Source organism: Bufo bufo, chromosome 4 (assembly GCF_905171765.1).
Source record: "Bufo bufo chromosome 4, aBufBuf1.1, whole genome shotgun sequence".
NCBI classification, from domain to species: Eukaryota; Metazoa; Chordata; class Amphibia; order Anura; family Bufonidae; genus Bufo; species Bufo bufo.
In genome coordinates, this window is record NC_053392.1 from 490,299,243 (window position 1) to 490,325,781 (window position 26,539).

At 42.8% G+C, this 26,539-nt stretch overlaps 1 protein-coding gene across 2 annotated transcripts in view; it reads right to left on the reverse strand.

Annotated features, from left to right (window-relative positions):
• The window catches only part of LTBP1 (latent transforming growth factor beta binding protein 1), a 382,180-nt gene that overhangs the window by 238,524 nt on the left and 117,117 nt on the right, over positions 1 to 26,539 (reverse strand). For both annotated transcript variants that reach the window (XM_040429549.1, XM_040429548.1), the window contains exon 4: positions 8,518 to 8,696. In XM_040429549.1, coding sequence (XP_040285483.1) covers positions 8,518 to 8,696 — 179 coding nt within the window. The remainder of the gene's footprint in view (positions 1 to 8,517; positions 8,697 to 26,539) is intronic.

Sequence of the window (26,539 nt, forward strand, 5' to 3'; positions counted from 1 at the left end):
GCACTGAGCTCTTTGGGATCGCCGTCTTCTCAGCGTAAACGGTTGGCACACTTCAAGAAGACACTCCATCACCATAGATCTGGGTGCAAACTGTCCACAACCAGTTATAGCAGTCAGTGTATTTTCAAACACAGCGTAACAAAAGAAATCCTCGGCCATCATAGTTTTCCTCACTAGCAGGAATTGGGTCTATCACCCAGTTCTTTAAAATACCATTGATGTGATCAGAGCGTCCTGGCTCCCACAGGCCTTGGCGCAGCCTGCTTTTTTCCCAGACTGGGAGCCCTGCTGAAAGAGTGCAGCCCAAATTTCCCTGAGCTCCTCGGCTAATTACACCCCATTAACAGTCTATATTTGCACAGATTGAAAACCCTGTTTTCCCAGACTTTCTTGCTCTCATCCAGCTTTCTCTGAGTGAGATGCACCATTTTATTGACGCCAATATGCCACTCTGGCAGCTCCACTGCCACAGCACAGATCGATTTCTACCAATATACTAAATAAATGGAGGAAGCCTTTGCTATCTTGCTATTTGTTTCGACTTTGTTGCAGTGGCTGAAGATTGCTGCAGCGTTCCCTTAATTGCCCAGTAGCAGATACATAAGTATTTTTAGCAACCTGTTAAATAAAAATGTGCATACAATCATAAAAAGGGCCAATAAAAGCTACTGAACTTTTTATTTTGTCTAATTCAGATCTAATTCTAAGCTTCAATGAAAAGGGGGTCAAAAAAAGGTCTCAAAGTAGATCTTTCGGAGAGACAGACACTAGACAGACTCATGTGGAGATGAGAGAAACAGATGCACTCTTGTTTATAAAAGATGTTGCCAACCGAAATGACTCAGGACATTTGTGAAATTTTTCAAATTTACAAGCTGCTTCACAAAAAAATTGATTTTCCCTGAAGAAAATCCGACAGGGCCTTTTTTAGTCATTCACAGGGCACCCATCAATGGGGCTCTCCCATTTTCTGCACCTCACTGCTGACCTTTAAAGGGGTAATCAGTCTTTTTTGTATGTTTAACATTTTTATTTCAAATAAGCAATCTTAACACAAATCACTCTACAATCGAAGTACTTTCCATGTGCTAAAATAATAAAAGAACATATAATCACCACTTAATCCTCCCAAGTTCCCAGCGCTGTATACGGCTACATCACTGTTGCAGCCTGGAAACACATACCGGAGGTATAGACCAGAGCAGCTTCGCTGGAAAAGGTGGAAGATTAAGTGGGGGCATATGTCCTTTTATTATTTTAACACATATAGGAGCTTTGAGGAAGTTTTAAAATAATTCATACAACTCTTTAAAGGGACACTGACAGGCGAAATCAGCATATATAGTTAGATATAATCACATTACAGGTCTTATAGAGTCTTTTAAAAGCATATAACTATCCCCCCTGTCCACCTTATAAAGAGCGAAATATAAAGTTTTATAACCTGCTTCTCCGTTCAGCAATCTGCCCAAGGGGCGGCGTTTCATGTGAAAATGCGCCCAGCCAGCCTTCCCAACTGCCGTTCTTAAGCCCCGCCCAGCTCATCATTATTCACTTCGCTGGGCGGGGCTAGAACTCTCCCCAGTCCCGATCCTGCGCAATTCAATCCTCCCGGCATCGTTCATGCCCAATCTTCTGCGCCTGCGCCCACGCCGTGCCGTCGGACGCACTATAATTAACCCCTTATATGATGTGAGTGAGCAGCGCTCTGAAGCGCTGCTCTGAACAGTGCATGGCTGAGGGGGGATAGTTATATGCTTTTAAAAGACTCTATAAGACCTGTAATGTGATATATCTAACTATATATGCTGATTTCGCCTGTCAGTGTCCCTTTAAAGGGCTTCTGTCACCCCAATAATGGTGTTACTTACTTTGATCCAGCAGTTTCTTCCAAAAACTAAGTTTTATAATATGTAAATTCGGTCTCTACCAGCAAGTAGGGCGGCTACTTGCTGGTAGCTGCTTTAGAAAACCGCCCCCTCGTCGTGTTGATTGACAGGGCCAGCCGGGATCTCCTCCTCCGGCCGGCATTTCAAAAATCGCGCGCCTGTGTTCATTCGGCGCAGGCGCTCTGAGATGAGGAGGCTCGTCTCCTCAGAACTCCCTCAGTGCGCCTGCGCCGATGACATCACCGAAATAGAAGACGTCATCGGCGCAGGCGCACTGAGGGAGTGCTGAGGAGATGAGCCTCCTCATCTCAGAGCGCCTGCGCCGAATGAACACAGGCGCGCGATTTTTGAAATGCCGATAGGGCTGGCCGGAGGAGGAGATCCCGGCTGGCCCTGTCAATCAACACGACGAGGGGGGGCGGTTTTCTGCAGCAGCTACCAGCAAGTAGCCGCCCTACTTGCTGGTAGAGACCGAATTTACATATTATAAAACTTCGTTTTTGGAAGAAACTGCTGGATCAAAGTAAGTAAGACCATTATATTTTCATAGATCGCAATATAACTAATTTAACTAGCCCAAAAAAAAATATCACTTTAGTGGGGTGACAGAAGCCCTTTAAAGGCGAAGTTTTATGCTTGTTGCATGTCCTTGTTAAATGTCCTAATAGAGTGGGTGACTGTATCAGTCTATTCTCTCTATTAGCTAAACCTGAGAGACATGTCTGGGTTTCACTGAATGCTGCCCACAATTATATAGAGTAGAGTTCTCCGTGTAACAATGTTTGACTGGGGAGGATTCCTGCAGCAAGACTCTCTGTGACCAATTGTGGGCAGTAGCTTTGTCAGTCTAAGGGTGGTTCACCCTGTAGCTTAAAGAACTACCTGTTATAAAGACCAACTGTGAAATTACTCTCAGTGTGTCACTGTGGTTCAGTAGCTCGTAAAGTCGCCTTTCAGTATTGAGGTATCAATCTTACCAGGTCAACATCTTGCATGTTCTCCTTGCAACTGTATGGGTTTTGGCTGGTTGTTTACTGTTTACTTCCCTCGTCCAGGAAGGTGGGTAATTTGGCTTACTATGAAATTGGCCCTGTTTTATGATAAGAAATGGGTTTGAAAAAACCCTGACTGGAGATTGCAAGGAGGCAACAAGAAATGTATGAAAACTTAAGTATTTAAATGGGTTCTCCAAGACCAGGAATCCATTTTCATGTGGGTGCAGGGGTTAAGGAAAAAAAGACTCACCTGTCACTGGCACTCCGGTTCCTGCGCCAAGCTACGTGTAGTGACTGCACATCACACTTCTGGTCCAGCAAGGATTGGAAGTGCAGGAGAAGAGAGCTTGGCACTGGAACTGGAGTGTTGGTGACATGTGAGTTCTTGTTCTCAAAGAACCCCAAGACAAGAGCATAAAATATGTGAAAATGACAATAGATACTGTGAAGAGTTTTATTAATAAATGGAGACGATGCTGTACCACAAAGGCAATGCCTGGTGTAGAACATCCCTAAAACAATTAAGAAAGGATGGTCACCATTTGCACATAATAACAGATGCCAATATAGGTCTCTATTGCCATGGGCTCCGGTAGCAAGATGGAAGGTATTTTCGACAAAACTAACACGTAATTTTACACAGCTATTTCGGAGCTGTAAATCATCTGGTCATACATGATCTCCAATGAGTCCAATAAGCCTAAGGAAAGGTGCAGAAGACCAAAAGCAGCAGGAAAGTGATAAACAATATTGCCATTATCATTCCAGGACAGACACATCACATTCTGCAGGCAGAATACATAGCCAAAGTGATTCTACATTGTGTAAAGAGAAGTTACTAGTCGTAAAATGATGAATGACGGCCAGCGATGCTTCTGAAGTTCCAGGGAAGATGTTGATAATCAGTATAAGTACAGTACTGTATATTACATTTTATCAGACTGAATTAATAATAGTCTAAACAGTAACATGACATATCCAATCTTTTGTCAGCTAAGATAATTCAGAATAGCCAACACAATTATAACACTATTTATATATCTACCGTAGTAGTGTAAAAAACACAAAAGCAGGTGGCACTGCCGTGTGTCATATATTGATGCACTAGGTCCTCTAACCCCCGTCCCTTTTCCCAGCACGTGTACGTGGTGCTCAGCCTGGAATAAGTGCCAATAATAGTAAAACGTGGAGAGTAGAGAAAGGGCGGCACTCACCAATGCTGGTATAAAAAGTCCTGTATTCGTCCGATTAAAACATCAGGGCAGGAGCATATGGTTGCAGTGTTCACAGCAAGGATAAGCGGCGACGGCCGTTTCGCACTAGATTGCACTTCGTTTGGCCACTGACTTCATCGCGCTGCTACGCGCAGCTTTTATCATCATTGCGTCTGGTTACTGTAGTAACCTAGACGACTTCCCACCAAACATCACAAGTACAAACAACATAAAACAAATAAATACATGAGCGCTGGAATTGATCAATTCTAAATGAACACACTTAAATCGTTCCTATCATTGAGTCCAAGGGGATCTAGCGCGGCAACTTTTATTATCCACCTGGCTTCCCTCTGTAAGAGTGAGCGGTGCCTGTCGCCGCCCTGAGGCATGTTCGGCACCAACTCTATTCCGGCAAAGGCAGCGCGGATTACCTCCATGTGAATCGCGAATGTGTTCAATGAGTCTTGTGCAGCCCTTCCCGGTTTTTAAAGAGTTAAGGTGTTCTCTGAACCTTTCAAACAAGGGGCAGATCGTTTTCCCTATGTAAAAAGCTAAGTTAATACCGCAGTATCCCAATAAACCCACGTGGTACTTTGTTCCTCTTGAGAAAGCGACTGCGAAACACGTGTCAGGATTCAGGACTGCTTTGGTCTGTATATTTTACTTCATTGTCTCCTATATGTATTGATTCATCTTGTGGCACTGTGCCTTTATTTATGGCAGGTTTACTGACATCCTTTGCCTATGAGAGTAATTGTTATTTATATGTATCATAAATGGCAGTCCTGTGGGCATTATTCCTGTGAATGTAATGCTGTTAATATATATGCGATTTCATTTAAAAACTATTTGTTCAATAAAATGTGTTACCTTTGTATCATACAATTGCTGTCCTGTTCCTTAGTTTTTGGGTGTATCAGTTTTCTTCTGTGTATCTTAATACATGAATGGTAAACCACTGTGTCCGATTGGCACAAGTCGAACAGCTCTCTGGAGTGCCTTGCCATTTTGTCTCCTGACTGCTCTGCTTGGCTTTATTCCGAACTCTGCATGGTTAGCAAATTATAGTCAACAGCTGTGAAGAACCCACTTGAGATGAAGTGGCAAAGCAATTTCTAGCACCAAATGGTGGGGTCACAGGAGTTGATCAGATACTGATAATACTGTATAGGTTAGTTATGTGCCATCCATGTCTGTCCTAGGGTTTCTGCATGCAGTTTTGGAAGCCAAAATAAGGCGTAGATCAGAAAAGGAGAGAAAGTATAAAGGACAGATACAACTTCTGTATTTTGAATTTACTCCTGGTTTTGGCTTCCAAAACTGCATCAGGAAACCTGACCGTGCCCTAAGACGCCACCTTTAAAAGATAGGATTATCATTAACTTGTAACAGTATTTTGATTGGGATTCAACAAATTATTTTACCAGTTTACCTCAAAATTTTATATATGCCTTTTGAATCATCACGTTCCTTGCATCTAAAATATAAATAAATCAAGATGGCACTATATAGAGCCATTCATAGGATCTTCAAAATCTATCGGTACCAAGATATCCTTCAATGCCCCTGTCTATAAATGTCCCCAGCACCACCACCACCAGCCTCACCGCAGACTTTCCTCCTTTATATCTGGTCACTTTGTAAGGCTCAGACATTGTTGTGACTTGGAACATATCATCTTTTTAGCATGAAGAAACTGTTATTATAATTTAGGTGGTTTCCATACTCCTACAAAGCGATGTGACTCAGTGTTATCATTGAATTTACCCACAAGATACATATTCATTCTTTTGACTTTTAAGGAATGGATGGAAAGTGTGAATGGGAGGTATTTTTGCTGTAAACAAGCTTGATGAATTGTGACCACTGAGTCACTGAAATATCTACAATACAGCATGCAGACACTGCCACTTCTCCATAAACCCAGAAAATCAACTCAATCTAGACTCTGGCTGAGCCAAAGGAAACGCTGTTGAAGCTGACGTCAACAGACGCTGCGTAATGCCACATAAACCACAATTCATCACGCTATCCAGAGATGACCGTGAGCTGCCACACCACAGGCTTTTTACAAGCTTGACGCTGCCATATGCCCCTCCATAGACAACATAATGTAAATCACAGAACAGATCAACTATCTGGCTATTACGCTGATCAGAAAAGCCTTTCTCCTTATTTGTCAAAAGATTTGCCAATCTGACCTTCAGGTCCTTGGGATAAAATATAAAAAAGGCAAAAAGTTTATATTAAAAATAGCAAAAAATAAAACACACTTGCCAATCTCTGATCTACATCTGTTTAAGTTCTGAACCTGGTGGAAGGAGCTTAGAAGGGGATTGACACTCGCCTTACGAATGTATATTAAAACTATATTGAATCTTATCAAGCTAGAAAGGCTACGTAGCTCACTCATCCTCCAATCCATAACACCAGTGACTCTTACTAGGACTCAGATGGAGGACAATTGGCGACCACACAGAAGATAAAAATGGCATTATTAGGCGCTTTCATATTGTGCATTTTATGTCCATTTACCTACTGTATGGCATGCATAGGGAAACCTCTCCGACCCTCCGTAAAATGACCCATAGGCCCCCATTACACCCTCTGTTCAGGGGCAGAGTTTCCATTTTGTTATATGCATAGAAGAGTGCACTTGGCTGTGCTATTCCATGCAGAGGTGACCGGTAAATGCACAGTAAACTATTATTTTTTAACATTGGTGCCTATGGGAGACAGATGCCTACTCAGGCAGCCTGGGAGCCATGGGGCCTGAACAGAATGGCGGGGAGCAGCTCAGTATAGCTCTTTTCTGGGAGGGGGGGGGGGATGATTATAAAAAAAATATATAGTCCTGGACAAACCCTTTAATGTCATTTTGTCTGTCACATCCAAGTTTGTCATAATTGGTTTCTCTGTCAATCATCCTTTTTTTCCCATAAAAGTAACGCATGAGACTAGTTATACATAGAAGAATTCTTTTTTTCGTCTGTTCTGGTGATGAAATTCGTTACAGTATTTCGCCGCATTAATCTTTTCACAGAGGACCACTGATAAAACTAGTTTTAATTGACTGTAAGGTACAGACACATTTATTTGCTTTACTGCACAAAGATTGTGATCGCTTACATTAGTCCCAGTCCTCACTTTCTCATTCCCTATCTCATACACCCACAATCTAGGGCCAATTTCATGAGAAGAAAATTAACCTCTCAGTATCTTTTTTGGCCGTGGGAAGGATCCAGCTGAGCCAAAGGGAATACACCGCAAATTCCATGGAGATGATTCTCCTGGTCAGATCCAAACCCAGGACCTCAGTGCTAGAAGGCAGGTGGCGGTGTTCACCGCATATGTGACATACGGTCAAAAATATGACACAAAGTTAACTTTAGGCATATTAAAAAGTTAACAGCTGATGAGTCTATAATATAAAAACACATTTTTAGGGTGACTTAAGCTACTTTCACACTTGCGGTAGCTTTTTTACGGCAGGCTGTTTCGGCCGGGAAACAGCCTACCAGATCCGTGCCACCACAAGTCCACCAGAAGTCCGCTCCGGCCCCAATCTATTCACTATAATGGAGGCAGGCCGGAGGTCCGGCCGCAGCACAGGAAACATGCTGAGAGGTGGCCAAAATAAAACTACAGCATGCTGCCGTTTTTACCCGGGGGAACAGCCTGCCGGAAAGTGCTACCGCAAGTGTAAAAGTAGCCTAAGAGATCTGTGGACTATATTGATCTATAAACAAAAGGAACATAAAAGGGGGCATTTATCCTTCCCACCATGTTGGTTTTCTGGTGTAAAAAGTTGCAAACCTCGTGTCCGCATCTTTTTAAATGACATTGCGCCCATATCTAAGTGCAGGTGGCGTTAGTATGCTGCCATCTGCACTTTCCTAAGAAGACGGCTTGGTGAGGGTGTAGGCATGGCCAGCAGACCCAGCAGTTTTCTGGTGTAAATGACAAATGAAATATAAGGCAGCTTGGAGCTGCCGTAGATTTCAGTCTAGGCACACAGACTCCTGGAGAATATGCCTAATAAATGACAAGGCACCTGGTCATACATTAGAAGCATCTTCTGGCAGTGCAGCGGATATCATAGGCCAGGTAACCGCTGGTCTATGGCTGAATTCCCCCGAAGAATGTTGAAATACTGTCATCGTCACTTGAATGTAAGCCAATATTCTCTCAGCTCTATATGCAGCAGACTGACATTGTGTATTGCCATTTACTGTAGTCTACAATGATCAAATACAAAGGATGAGCACTTTCTGAGGCTACCTGTAAATGTATAAATGTAATCTTATCTATGTGCACCTGCAGGTTTTCACCCCACTGTGAGAAATTATCTAGGTCCCCTGCAGAGTTAAGACATCATTTGCAGAAACTAGAAAACGATTGCCGAACAAAACTTACAATGATGTAATTGTGACGTCAGATGGTCCAGGCCATTTGCTCTTAGAGGCAGTAATCCTTCTGTGGACTGTTCACCAAGGAGGACTTTCTTGGAGTTAGAGAAGTACTTTGGTTTAATCATGAACTGCTGTGTCTGCCCATGCTGGAGGTTCATGGTTAATGTCTGTGGTGGTACCATCCTGTTCAAGAAAACAAAGATTACTCAATGACATTTTATTCCAAGGAAATGATTTCCAGAGGTACACAAGAACCTTTTTACTGGACAGACATACATTTTGATAAGGGTAGAGTTACCACTGTAAGAACTGTGGGGATGTGCTATATACTTATGTCATTGACAGGGCCTAAAAGTCTATTTCACAGTTCAGTTATTTCGATCAATTATTGCGAGCCAAAACCAGGTGCGGGTCAAATCATTACACCTGATCTCTGAGTAGGCTTCGCTACTGGTTTTGGCTCACAATAACTGATGGAAATAACTGACCAAATACCTAAAGTGTGAGCCTTAAGGTTATATTGCAGAATCTGTAGCTATGGATCCAGTCATCTAAATGGGGTTTGCAATATCCCATACAGTTGCTTCAGAAGCAGAGAAGACGCTGCAGCTTCAGAAGCAGCCAGCTGACCACACACCTCACTGAGCATGTGCGTCCACATCAGCATATTTACAGAGGAGGACACAGAAAAGCTGTTCGAGAGAAACAGCAAGTGGCACTATTCAAACATTATGGAATATCTGGGAATATAAGCATGTTTTAAATGAACAGAGCTGGATTTAACTATAAACAATAAATGGAACTGGATTGATCTATAAACAATATTCTTCATGGGACAACCTCTTTAAGATTGCATATCAAAACTACAGTAAAATGTTGGATTAATGTGCACAATTATCAATTTTAACTTTTGATTTCTACTTTCTTGTTCTGCATGTCGGGTCCAGTTACTTTGCCTTCCTCTGAGAACTGTGGATAAATCATTTTTTCCATTCGGCTGCAGTATGACTGCATGCATATACTTTCAAAGAAATCATTCACACAACAGCAGAAATGTATTTATTCCTAGTGTCGCAATCACTACCTAATCCATTATATGCGGGTGAGGAGTATATTTCATGCTGAATCGGGGTCTACACAGTCAACAACAAAAAGGGGGAGGGGGGCGGTTCAAAAGACTATAACGTGTTTTTATATGATGGCGGTCATTTATCATTCTTAAATACGCCTAAATTAGACGTATTTCAGGCGCATATTGCGGCGCAACAGCTAGTTGTACCGCAATCTGCGACTTCTCACCGCTCAAGCCAGGTCTAAATAAGTGGGTGTGGGTGGGGAAGGGGACGGGCCAGCAGGCCCTTCTCATTTACCATTTTCTACGCCTGTTTCAGGCATAGAAAAAGGTCTAAATGTAAGACAGCAAGAAAGCGGTCTTACATTTAGAACTGGCGCTGCATGCCCCGAAGTTATGGAGAGGCCGGCGCCGGCTTTATTAAGACCGGTGTCTAAAAGGCTGGTCTTAATAAATGTGCACCTATGTGTATATAAAAACTGTTCATCACAATAATAAAAATGTTAACATTTATAATTATAAAATCATCCTATGTAAAGATCTCCTCTTAATGCTGGCTGCACACATACAGAAATGTATCATTTATGAGGGTCCTTCCACCATCCTATTAAGTCAGGCATGCTCAACCTGCGGCCCACCAGCTGTTGTAAAACTACAACTCCCATCATTCCCAGACAGCCTACAGAAGGGCATGGTGGGAGTTGTAGTTTTACAACAGCTGGAGGGCCGCAGGTTGAGCATCCCTGTATTAAGTTATCACTTCCTTATCTGACATGAGTGCTATATACTCTTTAACCCAATGGCTGTGTGATGGCTTCTTCCAAACAGCATGATTCCAACCAAGTACGTTGATAGTTGATCAATCATTTCGCAGATGCAGACATTTGAGCCATAGACATTTTAGTCCATATGGGATGTTACAATCATTTAGTGGCCATACGCGTCCGATAAAACTGGTTGATGGAAGAATGATCTTTATGAGAATGTTCTATCAAAGGAAGAGCCTTAGTCTAAAGTTCTAAACGCAGAATAGTCTGCCATTAGCTGACAAAAACAATCACTCGATGAATCACTGTTTTCCTTGAAACTATCCCTTTTAATCAACTTCAGACTAAAGTGTATGAGTACTGTAAAAGGGGTTGCCCAGCCTTGGGGATTTTTTAGTTGTCACCAGCAGTGTGTTGTATCTATTGGAAAACTCCTACTCACCTGCTTCCCACTACTGTGTTCCAGCTTCCTGGCCTGTAAACTTTTGGAGAGACTGGATCAATCACGTTCTCTCCTGCAGTCAACGACTGACCTCAGTAGAGGTGTGTTCCCCTGCAGAATGAGACCTACCTGTGACATGCCTCTCGGGGACTGGTCAACACTAAGGTTGGCAGTTGGCTGCAGCATCAATCGTGATCCAGTCTGTCTGGAAGTTTACATGCCGGGGACCAGAATATTACTGAACAGAGCCAGAAAGCTGGAAAAGTGCGTAGGGGAGCAGGTGAGTATGAGCTTTTCAATAGGTACAACACACTGCTGGGGACCATTAAAAAAAGTCCCAAAGACTGGACAACCCATGTCAGGTCAGGCGAGGGAAAATAAAGGAACACAAATAAAAATAGTTGACTACAAAAAGAGAATGATTGTATAAAAATGGCCTGTCATAAAAAAAAAAAATAATATGTAAAATTCACTGTAATAACCTTACAGTACCCAAACTAGCCCAGTCATGAAGGGGTCAATCCTACACTTATGTCATTTCACTTCCCATGTGAACTGTTTACCGTTATAAACGTAGGTTGGTCCAGAGAATACAACAGGAAACTATTAGAGAATTCCTAGAAATATGACCTAAACCTAAGGCCTACCAGTAATTGTTCCAAGTGTACAGTGTGAAACGCCTGTAAAATCCATATAAAAAGCAACCTTCAGAGATCCCCTAATGAAGTTAGTTTTCAACTATAAGCAGTCAGTGGGAAGACTGTTAGCTATGAAAGTGATATATATGCAGATGTCAACACAAAATAGGCTCCAGGGTTGTTAATTAGCGGATGGAAAGCTGGAGCGGGAGCTGCATAAACAGCGAGCTGAGCAATCTCCTCTGACCTAATCCTCTTGTCAGCGCAATCGTTAACTAAATGGTAGCAGCAAGGTAGTGCTTATCACACGTGAGATTAACGCCCTACTCCCAAGAAGTCAATGGCAGACTACGAGCATTCCTGTTCTCTGTAACCTATCAGCAACTGCTATCGGTCCTACTGATTTAGACAACCTACACCCTACATCTTAAGAAACACATTTAAAAAAGAAAAAAAAAATTGCACTTACAGCAGAAAGTACATTACAGCTATTCCATGCCACGAGGAGTCAAAGAACCCCAAAAAGAGAATTCCTACTTACAGTATGTGATGCACTAAGCAGAAGACTGTGGGTGACAATGCCGGGGCTCTGCAGTCACCCCCATTGCCTCCCGCATCGAGGAGGAGAAGGGCTGATAAAGAGTGGTAATTTCTACTTTAGGGGTAGCCGGCTCATTGGGGGAGATTTACTAATCAAAATGTGCCTAAATTCTGGTGCAATTTGTGCCTATAAAACTGGTGTAATGCTTTGTAGCAAATATTTAACCTAACCTTTAACTTTTTTCTAATTTGGTCAACAAGGAGTGTGGCTTAACAAAAAATTGTTGCAGTTTCATAGGTTAGCGGGGCATGGCTTAAATGTGGAGCATACACCAAAATGTTAGAATTTTTTTTAGTAAACTACAGAAAGTACCACTTGAGAAACCTTGCCGTGGTGTGGGGGCTCAGGTATGTCCTTAATATAAGGATATACTGGCTAAAGTCTCATTTTTAACATCAGTGTGAGGGTTAGTCAGATGTTACTGTTTGCATCCACCACAGTAGTGCACCTAATCTTATAAATATTATTTCTATGTATTATTCTACATCCACACATTTTACCATCTGGTGTAGGATGTCTCTGTGGCACTTGTGGTCTGCTGCGGGCATCCTCCATTGTATGCATTTTTTGTCACATGCTGGCCAACACTTTCCAGGTGAGCAGCAGACCACAAGCGCAGTATTTGCTCCCCTGAGCATAAATGCACAACTGCATTTGGGGTTGAGCATTTCCTGCTTTTTGAGACCACATATTTTTGTCATTTAAATCGTATATTTACAAACTCCAATTGTATAAACTCCAATTTAAATGCACCTTGATTACCATCCATAGGCAGCATTTAAGTGGGACTCTAAGCCTCCTCCCCCCTCCTATTGTATGTGTGGTTAGTCACACTGGAGGGAACTGGGAGCTGTGCTGTGAGTCAGACCTTACACTGCTGGTACTACCCATACGGTACAGGTAGGTTTAGCGTTAGGTCTCATGCCACTTGAGAAACTTTGGCATGGTGTGCGGGCTCAGGTGTGTCCTTTTTAAAGAGGACCCTTCACAGATCCTGACATTGTGAACTAAGTATCATGACATATACAGCGGCGCCCAGGGATCTCACTGCACTTACTATTATCCCTGGGCGCCGCTCCGTTCTCCCGTTATGTCCTCCGGTATGTTCGGGGACTTGGTTATAGTAGGCGGAGACTTAGGGGACTTGGTTATAGTAGGCGGAGTCTGCCCTTGTTCTGCTGGGCGTCTCCTTCTCTGTGAGCTCTGCGATGCGATTGGCCAGCGCTACAGCCTAGGAGAAGGAGACGCCCAGCAGAACAATGGCAGACTCCGCCTACTATAACCAAGTCCCCGAACATACCAGAGGACATAACGGGAGAACGGAGTGGCGCCCAGGGATAATAGTAAGTGCAGTGAGATCCCCGGGCGCCGCTGTATATGTCATGATACTTAGTTCACAATGTCAGGATCGGTGAAAGGTCCTCTTTAACATCATTGCGAGGGTTAGTCAGATGTTACTGTTTGCATCCGTCACAGTAGTGCACCTAATATTATAACTATTTAAACTACAGAAAGCCAACAAATACTTGGTGTCAGGTTAGACCAGACTCTCTATAGGTGTGCCAAGTAGCGACCAATGAAATAAATCTGGCACAGTTTCATACTGCCTTAGTTTACACTGTATTACTATTAGACAGTATTAGTATTTACACGCACTGAGCAGCAGCAGATTCCCAGCAATCGGCTGCTCGTTCAGTGAAGCAGTATTTACATGCAGCGATTACCTCCATAGCGGTCGCTATTGTGATCAATCCTCCTCATACAGCTCCATTGTTTCTGGGCAGCAGATTGCTTTTTAGGCAGCACGATCTGCTACCCACAAATAACGAACAACAGGATCTCCCAATGTATAAGCAGAACCTTTACATGGGCAGATTGTTGGGAATAAGCGTTTGCAGGAATGTTTGTTACCAGCAATCTTCCGTTGTAAAGGTGCCGTTCGTTCATCCGGTGATCCTGTTGTTCGTTCAACAATAATTGCAGGAACGTTCATTGCCAATAATCTGTGAGAGAATCTGCCTGTGTAAATCCACCTTAAATGTAGGCCACTCTGCCCAAAGCTAATTTGGCCCTTAACCCTACTGTACCCTTTGTATTGAAATTTCCAAAGACCAAAGTTTGCATTCAATTGTACCTCCAGTTCCTTTTTAAGTAGTCATGTAAGGATTAAGGACTATAAGTATATAAATGACATACAGGAGACTTGTGAACCAAGTGTATTTTCATGCAGATGAGTGACTCAATAACCAAATACTACTCAAAAATAGTGGACTATGGCTGCCACTTCCTGTCCTGACCAAACAGTCAACCTACTGTATGTAATAAAACCGCAGCAAAAATACCTGGTGACCACCTATAACAATACTTTAGCACGTGCAACAGGATTTTTATAATAAACTGACCAAAAATGACCATTTGTGTTTTATGTTTTGTTTTCATTGCGCTGACACCCAGAATAGTGTCACAGGGTCACTGTTCTATTAAGCAAAAAACCCTGATTGACCCATTCAATTTGATCCATCAGGATCCATTCCAAAATAGATGAGTTTTTGTCATGGCTCCTGTAGGAATGGAATAAAAAAAGTGTGGGCAAAGCCTAAAATATGAAGTTACATTACATCACTTCTACAACAGGAAGCCTGACGTATGCCAAGTCACAGAGAGGTATAGGCAGCTTTAGTCAGGGGATGCTAGATCACGCCCTGCCCTACTCGGAGCGTAGCTATACAGTAAAGATGGGACCACCCAAGGCAATCAGTGGCTATGGCCTTTAGTTGTGCATTTCTCAATTTTGCAAATGACTTACGATCAGCTGAAGAGGCATAAACGCAGTCTAATTTTAATTCCCAGCAGTGAATTTCTCAGGGAAGGGTACATTACTATAATACATTGCAGGCTCAAACCAATGAAAAGGATTAACACATCTGGTAAAAAAAAATCCTCTCATTTCATGGAGATTTAGAGGGTAGTAAAATGCATATTTCATCGACCCAAAATGGTTTGGTAAAAAAGAATCATTGGTCACAATTTTTTTTATTTGCGTGGAAATTTTTGGAGCTTTCAAAAATGCTATTTATTATCAGGACGACTACAGTAGACCTTAAACATCCTACAAGCATAAGCACTTCTAGAATCTCCCACATTTGGAGTACCTTACTTTACAACATTTATCTATTTGCTTTAAATACTAATGATTTTTTTTATAGTTCTCATAGGTCCACACACTGCGAAATGGGAGTGAATGTTTTTTCTGCTCACTAGGATACCCAACCCTTTCACTATTTGACTGTTGGGACCCAGTGGCTGCAGCCTTTATTTTTCAGCTTCTGAATTTCCCCCCCACTGATGACATAGTGAGTGCATATGTCAGGGACAAAAAAAACACTTTAAAGGCAAGCTTTCACATTGTACATGAAGTGTAAACTGCATGCTATAGTGCAGGAGGCGCTGAGCAGATTGATATAGTTTTGTGGAAAAAGACTCGATAAAACTCTGCTCTTTTTAACCTAAGGAATCCGGTGGGCAGTCCTACTAAATGACTGGCTCATATAGGGCAAACTGGTATAACTGACAGTGCTCTAGATGGCGACCAAAATGGTCGCCAATGCGCTTAAAATTTGCAGAAATCGATAAGACTTTTTAGCCTTGTCACCATTTGCAACAGGGCTGCTGCGCTGTAGCTGACTATTGCGGCGGGGCATGGGAGCCAATAATTCCTTGCCCCGTCACTGATCACCTACGCTACAGACTACAGGGAGTGCAGAATTATTAGGCAAGTTGTATTTTTGAGGATTAATTTTATTATTGAACAACAACCATGTTCTCAATGAACCCAAAAAACTCATTAATATCAAAGCTGAATATTTTTGGAAGTAGTTTTTAGTTTGTTTTTAGTTTTAGCTATTTTAGGGGGATATCTGTGTGTGCAGGTGACTATTACTGTGCATAATTATTAGGCAACTTAACAAAAAACAAATATATACCCATTTCAATTAATTTATTTTTACCAGTGAAACCAATATAACATCTCAACATTCACAAATATACATTTCTGACATTCAAAAACAAAACAAAAACAAATCGGTGACCAATATAGCCACCTTTCTTTGCAAGGACACTCAAAAGCCTGCCATCCATGGATTCTGTCAGTGTTTTGATCTGTTCACCATCAACATTGCGTGCAGCAGCAACCACAGCCTCCCAGACACTGTTCAGAGAGGTGTACTGTTTTCCCTTCTTGTAAATCTCACATTTGATGATGGACCACAGGTTCTCAATGGGGTTCAGATCAGGTGAACAAGGAGGCCATGTCATTAGATTTTCTTCTTTTATACCCTTTCTTGCCAGCCACGCTGTGGAGTACTTGGACGCGTGTGATGGAGCATTGTCCTGCATGAAAATCATGTTTTTCTTGAAGGATGCAGACTTCTTCCTGTACCACTGCTTGAAGAAGGTGTCTTCCAGAAACTGGCAGTAGGATTGGGAGTTGAGCTTGACTCCATCCTCAACCCGAAAAGGCCCCACAAGCTCATCTTTGATGATACCAGCCCAAACCAGTACTCCACCTCCACCTTGCTGGCGTCTGAGTCGGACTGGAGCTCTCTGCCCTTTACCAATCCAGCCACGGGCCCATCCATCTGGCCCATCAAGACTCACTCTCATTTCATCAGTCCATAAAACCTTAGAAAAATCAGTCTTGAGATATTTCTTGGCCCAGTCTTGACGTTTTAGCTTGTGTGTCTTGTTCAGTGGTGGTCGTCTTTCAGCCTTTCTTACCTTGGCCATGTCTCTGAGTATTGCACACCTTGTGCTTTTGGGCACTTCAGTGATGTTGCAGCTCTGAAATATGGCCAAACTGGTGGCAAGTGGCATCTTGGCAGCTGCATGCTTGACTTTTCTCAGTTCATGGGCAGTTATTTTGCGCCTTGGTTTTTCCACACGCTTCTTGCGACCCTGTTGACTATTTTGAATGAAACGCTTAATTGTTCGATGATCACGCTTCAGAAGCTTTGCAATTTTAAGAGTGCTGCATCCCTCTGCAAGATATCTCCATATTTTTGACTTTTCTGAGCCTGTCAAGTCCTTCTTTTGACCCATTTTGCCAAAGGAAAGGAAGTTGCCTAATAATTATGCACACCTGATATAGGGTGTTGATGTCATTAGACCACACCCCTTCTCATTACAGAGATGCACATCACCTAATATGCTTAATTGGTAGTAGGCTTTCGAGCCTATACAGCTTGGAGTAAGACAACATGCATAAAGAGGATGATGTGGTCAACATACTCATTTGCCTAATAATTCTGCACTCCCTGTACACACCTCATTGCTGTACGTCCCGGCACAGGCAGGCGTGATTATGTCATCATGCCCGCCTGCGCTGGGATTTGGTAGTGAAGGTGTGCGCGTCTGCGTCGCATCATCCTGGGCCATACCAGCAGCTAGTGAGAGCCAGCAAAAGGACACATGTGAGTATAAGATTTCAGCTTTTTTTTTCTTTTCTTTTTTTTAACTGTCAGCATTACTGGCCATAAGGGGGGCACTGAGGGGACATTACTGCCCATAAGGGGGGCACTGGGGGACATTTCTGGCCATAAGGGGGGCACTGAGGGGACATTACTGGCCATAAGGGGCGCACTGGGGGGACATTACTGGCAGTAAGGGGGGCACTGGGGGACATTACTGGCAGTAAGGGGGGCACTGGGGGACATTACTGTCCATAAAGGGGGCACTAGGGGACATTGCTGGCCATAAGGGGGGCAGTGGGGGGACATTACTGGCCGTAAGGGGGGCAGTCGGGGACATTACTGGCCATAAGGGAGCAGTTGGGGACATTACTGGCCATAAGGTTGTGCACTCAGGGGGACATTACTGGCCATAAGGTTGTGCACTCAGGGGGACATTACTGGCCATAAGGTTGTGCACTCAGGGGGACATTACTGGCCATAAGGTTGTGCACTCAGGGGGACATTATTGGCCATAAAGGGGACACTGGGGGGGACATTACTGGTCATAAGGGGCAAACTGGGGGGACATTACTGGCCATAAGGAGGGCACTGGGGGACATTACTGGCTGTAAGGGGGGCACTGGGGGACATTACTTGCCGGAAGGGGGGCACTGGGGGACATTACTAGCCATAAGGGGGGCACTAGAGGACAGTATGGGGGGAAATTACTACTGTGGAGCATTTTTCTGTGGAGGCAGTGGGGGAGTAATTACTATGTGTGGGGAAATTACTATATGGGGGCAGTGTGGGAGAAAATTACTATGTGAGGGCAGTGAGGGGGGAAGTTACTACTGTGCGGGCAGTGTGGGGGGAAATTAATCTAAAGTTTTATTATTATTACTGGGGGCACTCTAGGTGGCATTTATAATTGCTGTAGACACTATAGGGACATTATTTCTAGTGGGGGTCACTATTTTTTCAACAGTATAGTACCTGGGTATTGGGGAGCATAAAAGGCACAGTACTGGGAATGGCAGCAGGATGACATTGTTTGGACACCAGGATGGGGGGTTGATGGAAAAATTGAAAAATCTAACGTGTCTGTAACAAACTCTGTAGAGACGAGATGCGGCTGACTTTGTCATGGAGGTCTGGGTCAAATGGAGGAGAAGAGGAAAGAGAAGGTCTACTTGACTGGAGTTATCACTGGATGTAAGAGGTATGTGGTGCTGTATTCTCCTATATGTAGTGCTGGCTCATTACTGTGACCTGTGTCTCATCTTCTCCAAGTCTTTTTTTTATTTATTATAATTACAGTGAGTACCAGAAGTATTTGAACACCCTGCGATTTTGCAAGTTCTCCCACTTAGAAATCATGGGGGGTTTGAAATTCACATATAGGTTCATTCACACTCTGAGAGACAGAATAAAAAATAAAATCAGGAAATCACATTGTATGATTTTTAAAGAATTTATTTGTCTTGCACTGCTGAACATAAGTATTTGAACACCTGAGAAAATCAGTATTAATATTTGGTACAGAAGCCTTTGTTTGCAATTACAGAGGTCAAACATTTCCTGTAGTTTTTGACCAGGTTTGCACACACTGCAACAGGGATTTTTTTGGCCCACTCCTCCACACAGATCTCCTCTAGATCTGTCAGGTTTCGGGGATGTCGCTGAGCAACACGGAGTTTCAGCTCCCTCCAAAGATGTTCTATTGGATTTAGGTCTGGAGACTGGCTAGGCCACTCCAGAACCTTGATATGCTTCTTACGGAGCCACTCCTTAGTTATCCTGGCTGTGTGCTTCGGGTCATTGTCATGTTCATGAAGACCCAGCCACGACCCACCTTCAATGCTCTGACTGAGGGAAGGAGGTTGCTGCTCAAAATCTCCCAATAAATGGCCCCATTCATCCTCTCCTTAATACAGTGCAGTCGTCCTGTCCCCTTCGCAGAAAAGCATCCCCAAAGCATGATATTACCACCCCCATGCTTCACAGTAGGGATGGTGTTCTTGGGATGCAACTCATCGTTCTTTTTCCTCCAAACACGACGAGTGAAGTTTAGACCAAAAAGTTCTACTTTGGTCTCATCTGACCACATGACTTTCTCCCATGCCTCCTTTGGATCATCCAGATGGTCATTGGCAAACTTCAGATGGGCCTGGACATGTGATGACAGGAGCAGGGGAACCTTCCGTGCAATGCATGATTTGAAACCATGGCGGCGTAGTGTTCTACCGACAGTGACCTTTGAAACTGTGGTCCCAGCTCTCTTCATGTCATTGGTCAACTCCTCCCTTGTAGTTCTGGGCTGATTCCTCACCTTTCTTATTATCAGTGATACCCCACGAGGTGAGATCTTGCATGAAGCCCCAGTCCGAGGGAGACTGACAGTTGTCTTTAGCCTCTTCCCATTTTCTAACAGTTGCTCCAACATTTGATCTATTTTCACCAAGCTGCTTGGCAATTGCCCCGTAGCCCTTTCCAGCATTGTGGAGGTCCACAATTTTGTCTCTGGTGTCTTTTGACAGCTCTTTGGACTTGACCATGGTAGTAGTTGGCGCCTGACTGACTGTGGGGTGGACAGGGGTCTTTAAAGAGCTCAGACAGGTGCTACCAAGTTAGATTAATGAGTGGAGTAGAGGTGGACATTTTAAAGGCACAGTAACAGGTCTTTGAGAGCCAGAATTCTTGCTGTTTCTCAGGTGTTCAAATACTCATGTTCAGCAGTGCAAGACAAATAAATTCTTTAAAAATCATACAATGTGATTTCCTATATATATTTTTTTTAATGCTGTCTCTCCGAGTGGGAATGCACCTACAATGTGAATTTCAGACCCCTCCATGATTTCTAAGTGGGAGAACTTGCAAAATCACAGGGTGTTCAAATACTTCTGTTCCTCACTGTATACATATTTTCAATTTGGCGACTAAAAATTTAATTTTGCTCCTAAATTTTTCAGTGAAGGAGTCAATGGCTCCTGTTTATTTTTTTAGTCTGGAGCACTGACTGAGTAGGACAGCCCACTGGATCCCTAAGGTTAGATAGAGCAGAGTTTTACTGAATCTTTTCCCACAAAACTATATATCGGCTCGGCTCATCCTGCTCATCACATGCTTACATGTGACAGCTTCCCTTTAAGTAGTTCTTCAGTGTGAAGATCCAAAAAGAGGAGCCTGCACATGGACTCCTCAACATTGAAATCTCAACACCAGGAAGGAAAAGTCATGAAATTATGAAAATGTCAGGATTAATAGACATGTTAAGGGGTCATCAATAACTGATTGGCGGGGGTCTGACTCCTGGCAACCCCACTGATCAGCTGTTTGAAGAGGAGGCGGCGCATTTGAGCGCTGCTTCCTATGCATTACACTGTGCATCATCTCCTGTGGAGCAGTGGCGTAGTGCAAATACAAGTACTCACTCCATACAAGTAAATGTAGCGTGTACTTGTCAATACACTGCACCACTGAAAGTTCCGAGACGACGGGCAGTGTAATGAACAGGAAGCAGAACTCGCATGGAGTGCCTCCTCCCCTTCAAACAGCTGATCAGCGGGGGTTGGACCCTTGCCGATCAGATACTGATGACCTATTCTGACGATAGGTCATCAATATAAATGGCAGAACAACCCCTTTAATGATATGCAAATGATAAAAAGTGGAAACAAAATATTCAAAACATCTTAATTTATTTAGTATGGGAGGCATTCAAGAAACACACGAAACCTACATGCCTTGACATGCAGTCAAAGAAGTTATTAATGGTTTCTGAGGAAGTTATTAATGGTTTCTGCCACACTGAATGTAGTTGGGCATGCAAATCATCAAGATCCCCTGCTGGAAGCTCCATTTGCAATTGTCAACCAATGACGTCTCATATAATACTTCTGAGGGGGCCCTGACAAAATCTTTTAGTCCTCCTCCTGAGGGGGCCCCTTGTGAGTGTCAGGCCTCAATGCAGTTGCTTTTATTGCTTCCCCTATAGCTATGTCCCTGCTTACAGCTTCTCCTTCTTGGTGTTACAATTTCAATGTTGAGGAGTGTGGAACCCCACATCTCTGCTATCTGGAGTGATGCCAATATGAGCTAATGGAAAGAAGGATTAGGACTGGATTTGTATGCTAGGGCATATACAGGACTCTCTGGAGATGTTCTGATTTACTAATCTGACTGTGCCAAAAATCTGCCAAAAAAAGTGGCACAATGTAGAGCAATTTGGGGCATCTATGATTTTTACACTTTAAAAAAAAAAAAAAAGAGATGTGGCTTAGCAGAAAGTAGGTGGGATGTCACAGGAAAGGGGTGGGGTAATTCTGGCGTAAAAATCGGTTTTAAAATAAGACAACAAATAGTTGGTATAGAATCAGAGGAAATTGTCTATCCCTGCACCACACTTATCATCTGGTCTGAGCCCTTGTGATAAATTTATGGAGCAGGTCTAGGCAGCCTGTCTAAGCTTATGCAATCTTTACCGTTAGTAAATCTAGGCTAGTGTGTATGTGTGTGGAACCAGTCGATAGAAGATTAAAAGGATGAAAATTTACATGAAAAAAAAAAAAAAAGAGCATTCACAGTGCCTCCTATTTGCTAATGTAAGGAATCTGGCTATTCAGACTGCATCAAAACTGAAGAAGTCAGAGCAGCTGGACAGGAGCCCTCATGTGATCTTCCACTGTGCTGTAAGTGCACCCACTATTTTCAATTCCATAAATGCCCTAAAATAAAAAAAAGATTACTGTCTAGTGACAGATGCAGATTAGGTCTGCAAATATATTAATGTTAAAAGAGTTGTCCACTCCTTTTATACTGATGGATAGGCCATCAATATCTTATTGGTAAGGGCCGATAAACAGTACAATCGCCGATCAGCTGCTCAGGAATAGCCCCAACACTGGATTTAGGCACAGGAAATACACAGCTCCATCCATTGTGCAGTGGGAGTTGCTGGTTACTGCGTCACTGCTACCATTCACTTCAGCGGATCGGCATGGGCTCAGAGTTTGGACTCCCTCCAATCAGATATTGATTGCCTATCCTGAGGATACACCATCAATATAAAAGCAGTGCATAACCACTTTAATGAAAAAGTTAATTTTAAAACTACAATATCTCCTAAGCTAAGTAATGTCACTTTGCGCGCTGCACTTTTTTTTTATTTTCCAGTCTCCAGTTCCAGTCCTGCTTGTAGGCATTTTAAACTGGGTCAAGAAAGCAATAAATTATTAAAATGCTCTTGCAGATGGACATCTGTTTTTATAACAAAAATTCCAGCTTTACAAACGATGTTCCTCTATACAAGAATTCATTTTTTTATTATTATGCCTTTTTTTTTTTTTAAAAAGGGACACCTGTCACGGATGAAGTTAGCAGATAGCTGGAACATATAAATAAACGAGCGACTGGCCTGATCCCAAACTAATGAGCTTATAGGTGAGCCCTATAAAACCCTAAGAGCTCTCCCTGACTGCTATGCACATGCAAGGGTCTGTATGGTAGACGATTGCATGCCCGCGTACCTAATACTGTGTGACACCTGAAAACCCTATAATAGTGAGGGGACACGACCACCGGCTCCCTGCACTTAATACGGACGGAGTCAGGGTCACCTAGAATCAAGCCAGCAAGGAAACACAATAAAGTAAAAGACTTATCTGTACAAACAGCAGAAGCAGCCTCTAGCAGTGAACACCTCATGCAGGAAGTAGTATAAACCGCAAAGTGAGGCAGTATGGGAGGGATTATAAAGGAAGACGATTAGTCGAAATAAGTGACACCTGGCAGAAGGAAAGGAGATGAGAAAGTGAAACCAAAACAAAGATCATCATACAAGAGGTAGAGAAAAACGTCTGCCAGATCTTCTCACAGAACTGGCGGTGACAACACCACTTTTTAAAATGATCGTTCAGTCTTACAATGATACAGCTACTGAGGAGGATTATCCTATATTCTGAGGTTCACTGGTCATGCATTTAACCATATATAAAACTTGTAGGGGCACAAATCCTTATGAAGAAAGGCAAAAATAATAGTCGACAATATAATATAAAGTGGATGTCAGTTATGGATGACAGATTATGCCTACTGGTATAAAACATTTCACTGTCCACCTACTGTACAGTATTTAGGCTTTAAAACAATTACGGTACTCTTGAATCTTATATACCAGAACACACTAGACCTTCCCTTGCGTCTTCTCTCATTCCACTACCTTCCCTCAACAAGGGAATCTCCGCAATATCATTACTGAGACCATAAGGCTCTCTAGCAACCACCCAAATGTTAACGCATTGAATCCACATTTGATAGCACAGTATGGGAACCTGCTGACGGTATTAAGTGCAGAAGGCCGAAGTGCCATCAAACTCACCATGCATAATATTGGGCTGCAGGCCCAGGGACGTGCCATTGACCAGTTAATTTATATGGTGTGGTACATAAAGGCACATTAGGACCAGTGAGGCCCTAATGTCAGCACACCAGACCAATGGCTGTTAGTTACAGCCTTATCTGCCTTCTCAGGCAACTCCCCCCGAAAAAAAGAACCCCACGATCGTCGTGGAGAGGAGACCATAAACATAGGACAGTTATGGAAGCTGATTTTCTGCAAGCTGCCGGATATTTATTTACATACAGTTGGGAAGGGGTTAAATTCCCCATCACTCCTGTGCCAGTGGTGCTGACCCGCTGGTCGTTGTTGGCATCACAGCCATCATCGCTCCTAGAATGTAAACAAAGTGGGAGATTTATCAAGACTGGCATTCCCATACTCCAGTCTTCATCTCCCTGCACTGGAGTAAGATGTGCCTAATTGATTAAACACACAGAAATATTCTACAGTTTTTAAACCAGCACCTAGATCTGAATTCTTTTTTTAAGTTAAATTAAATTAAGTTAAATTTAAATAAAAATTTAGCACAGACACTGACTTATTCAATAAAATAAATTTGTATAGCGCCACCTGCTGTTTTTTTTCTTATTATTTCTTTGTCCTGCTCATTAAGATGGCCGCACATGCTCAGTTCCATCCTTCAACTGTCTCCTGAGTTGTGATAGGGTGAGCATGGACACTCCCCCTTGATCTGCCAGCTTGATATAAATCTAGCAGAGCAATGAATGGGGAGATCTCTGGACCCATGTGAGGTACAGGGCTGGTTTTAGCTTTGTTAGAAAGAGATTGGCAGGTACTACACAATCTCTGAATTTCAATTTTTATATTTGCCATGAGATAACCCCTTTGAGAGGCAGCTGCCCCTTAATAAATTAGGCACATCTCTGGCCTCCATGTGCCAGAAACACAAGTCTACGCCACCTAAGAGTTGGCGCAGACTTGAGTTATAACACGCCAGTTTCTGGCATCAGGGCCGTCCTTTTTCTTGCCACTTTTGAAAAGTGTTGAGACTTCAAAAGTCGCAAATATGGCATGCACCATAATTTGCAACTTTACTATACCACTATTAAGGCTCTGAGGGACCACCAAAACATGGCCACTGGAGCAGAGGGGGATTTAAAAAGTGAGTTCTAAGGGGCAGATTAATCTAAACTGTCTAAAAGAAAATCTGCCTTTGCTGCCCATAGTAACCAGAGTGCAACTTTCATAATAGTTTAAGTAATAAAAGCTGAGCTCTCATTGGTTGCAATGGGCAACAAACTGTTTTTGTTTTAGACTTTTTCTACCCTCATACAACATTGATATTTATTTCTCAGAACATGCCAAGAAACATGACTTAAATGACATCAGTTCTGTTCCCAGTGCCTGCAGAGTCAAGTCTCCTAACAGACATAGGGGAAATGTATTAATCCTTGCACTCCGGAATTCTGTTTTCAAAAAAGTTGCAAAGGAGAGTTTTTGAGACTTTTTGGGCCCATGTACACAAAAATTCTAAACTTTGAAACAACTCACTCTAGTTTTAAAAAGTAGCCGTGGTTAGTCCCACAAATGTCTCCAGTTAACTCCAGGAGGTGGTGCGGGTATAAAAACTGAAGAACATCTATAGACATTTTTAACCCCTTCAGGACCCAGACAGTTTACACCTTCACCTTTACAAATCTGACATGTGTCACTGTATCTGGCAATAACTTTAGAATGCTTTTACTTATCCAAGCCATTCTGAGACAGTTTCTTGTGACACATTGTACTTCACATTAGTGGTACGGTAAGAATGATATGTTTTACCTTCATTTTAAAAAGTTTCTAAAACAAGGGTAGAAAATGATGAATGAGACGGGCCCGCCCGCTCCCTTCCCATTTTTTAGAGCTGGCATGAGCAGGGAAGAAGTCGCAGATTCTGCCGCAACCTGGCGTGCCACAGAATTTGCGCAGGTATACGCCACATAAGTGGCTTATATCTGCTCGTAAATGACCCAGTAAATTCTTTAAGTCTTTCCTGATATAGCTCAAGCTTCAGAACCACCATAATTTTTGTAGCCCACTTTTTCACCCGTGGAATACTGGATACAGTATTCCAGATGTGGTCTCACTAGCGCTCATGGTATACAGCAATCCTTCGGCCTCATACAGAATTGTTGTTTATGGGCAGCAGATCCCTGTTTAGACAGTACGATCTGCTGCCTAGAAACGATGATCGGTGGTGCCTGCATGAACAACAATCGGGTTGCTCATCGGGTGATCGGTGGCACATTCAGATGGCCAGATTATCGGTTTCTCTAAATCCACCCTAAGTTGGAAGGACAAGTTGAACTGTTGGAAAGCAAAGGGGTAGGAAAAAAATGGTGATAAGGTTTACAGAACTGGTAAAAAGTAGCTATGGTGGAAGCAATAAACTTATAAAGCTGGAGAAAGAACTTACATGGCCCTAGTGATGAATCCCCTTTAAATATGGGAAAGCAAAGCAATTGAGGGATTCTAAACCCAATGGCTTGCATAGAAAATAGATTTTTTTCCCTTCTTTCCCAATTCTAACCGGTCAGTGATGAGACACATTTCAGCAGAGAGCATCCAGAGCATCATTAATCATTTTCAGAGAATGAAATTGGTGGATTACAATAAAAGACCTGGGACATCTGTGGTGCATAAACAGCACAGGGCCACT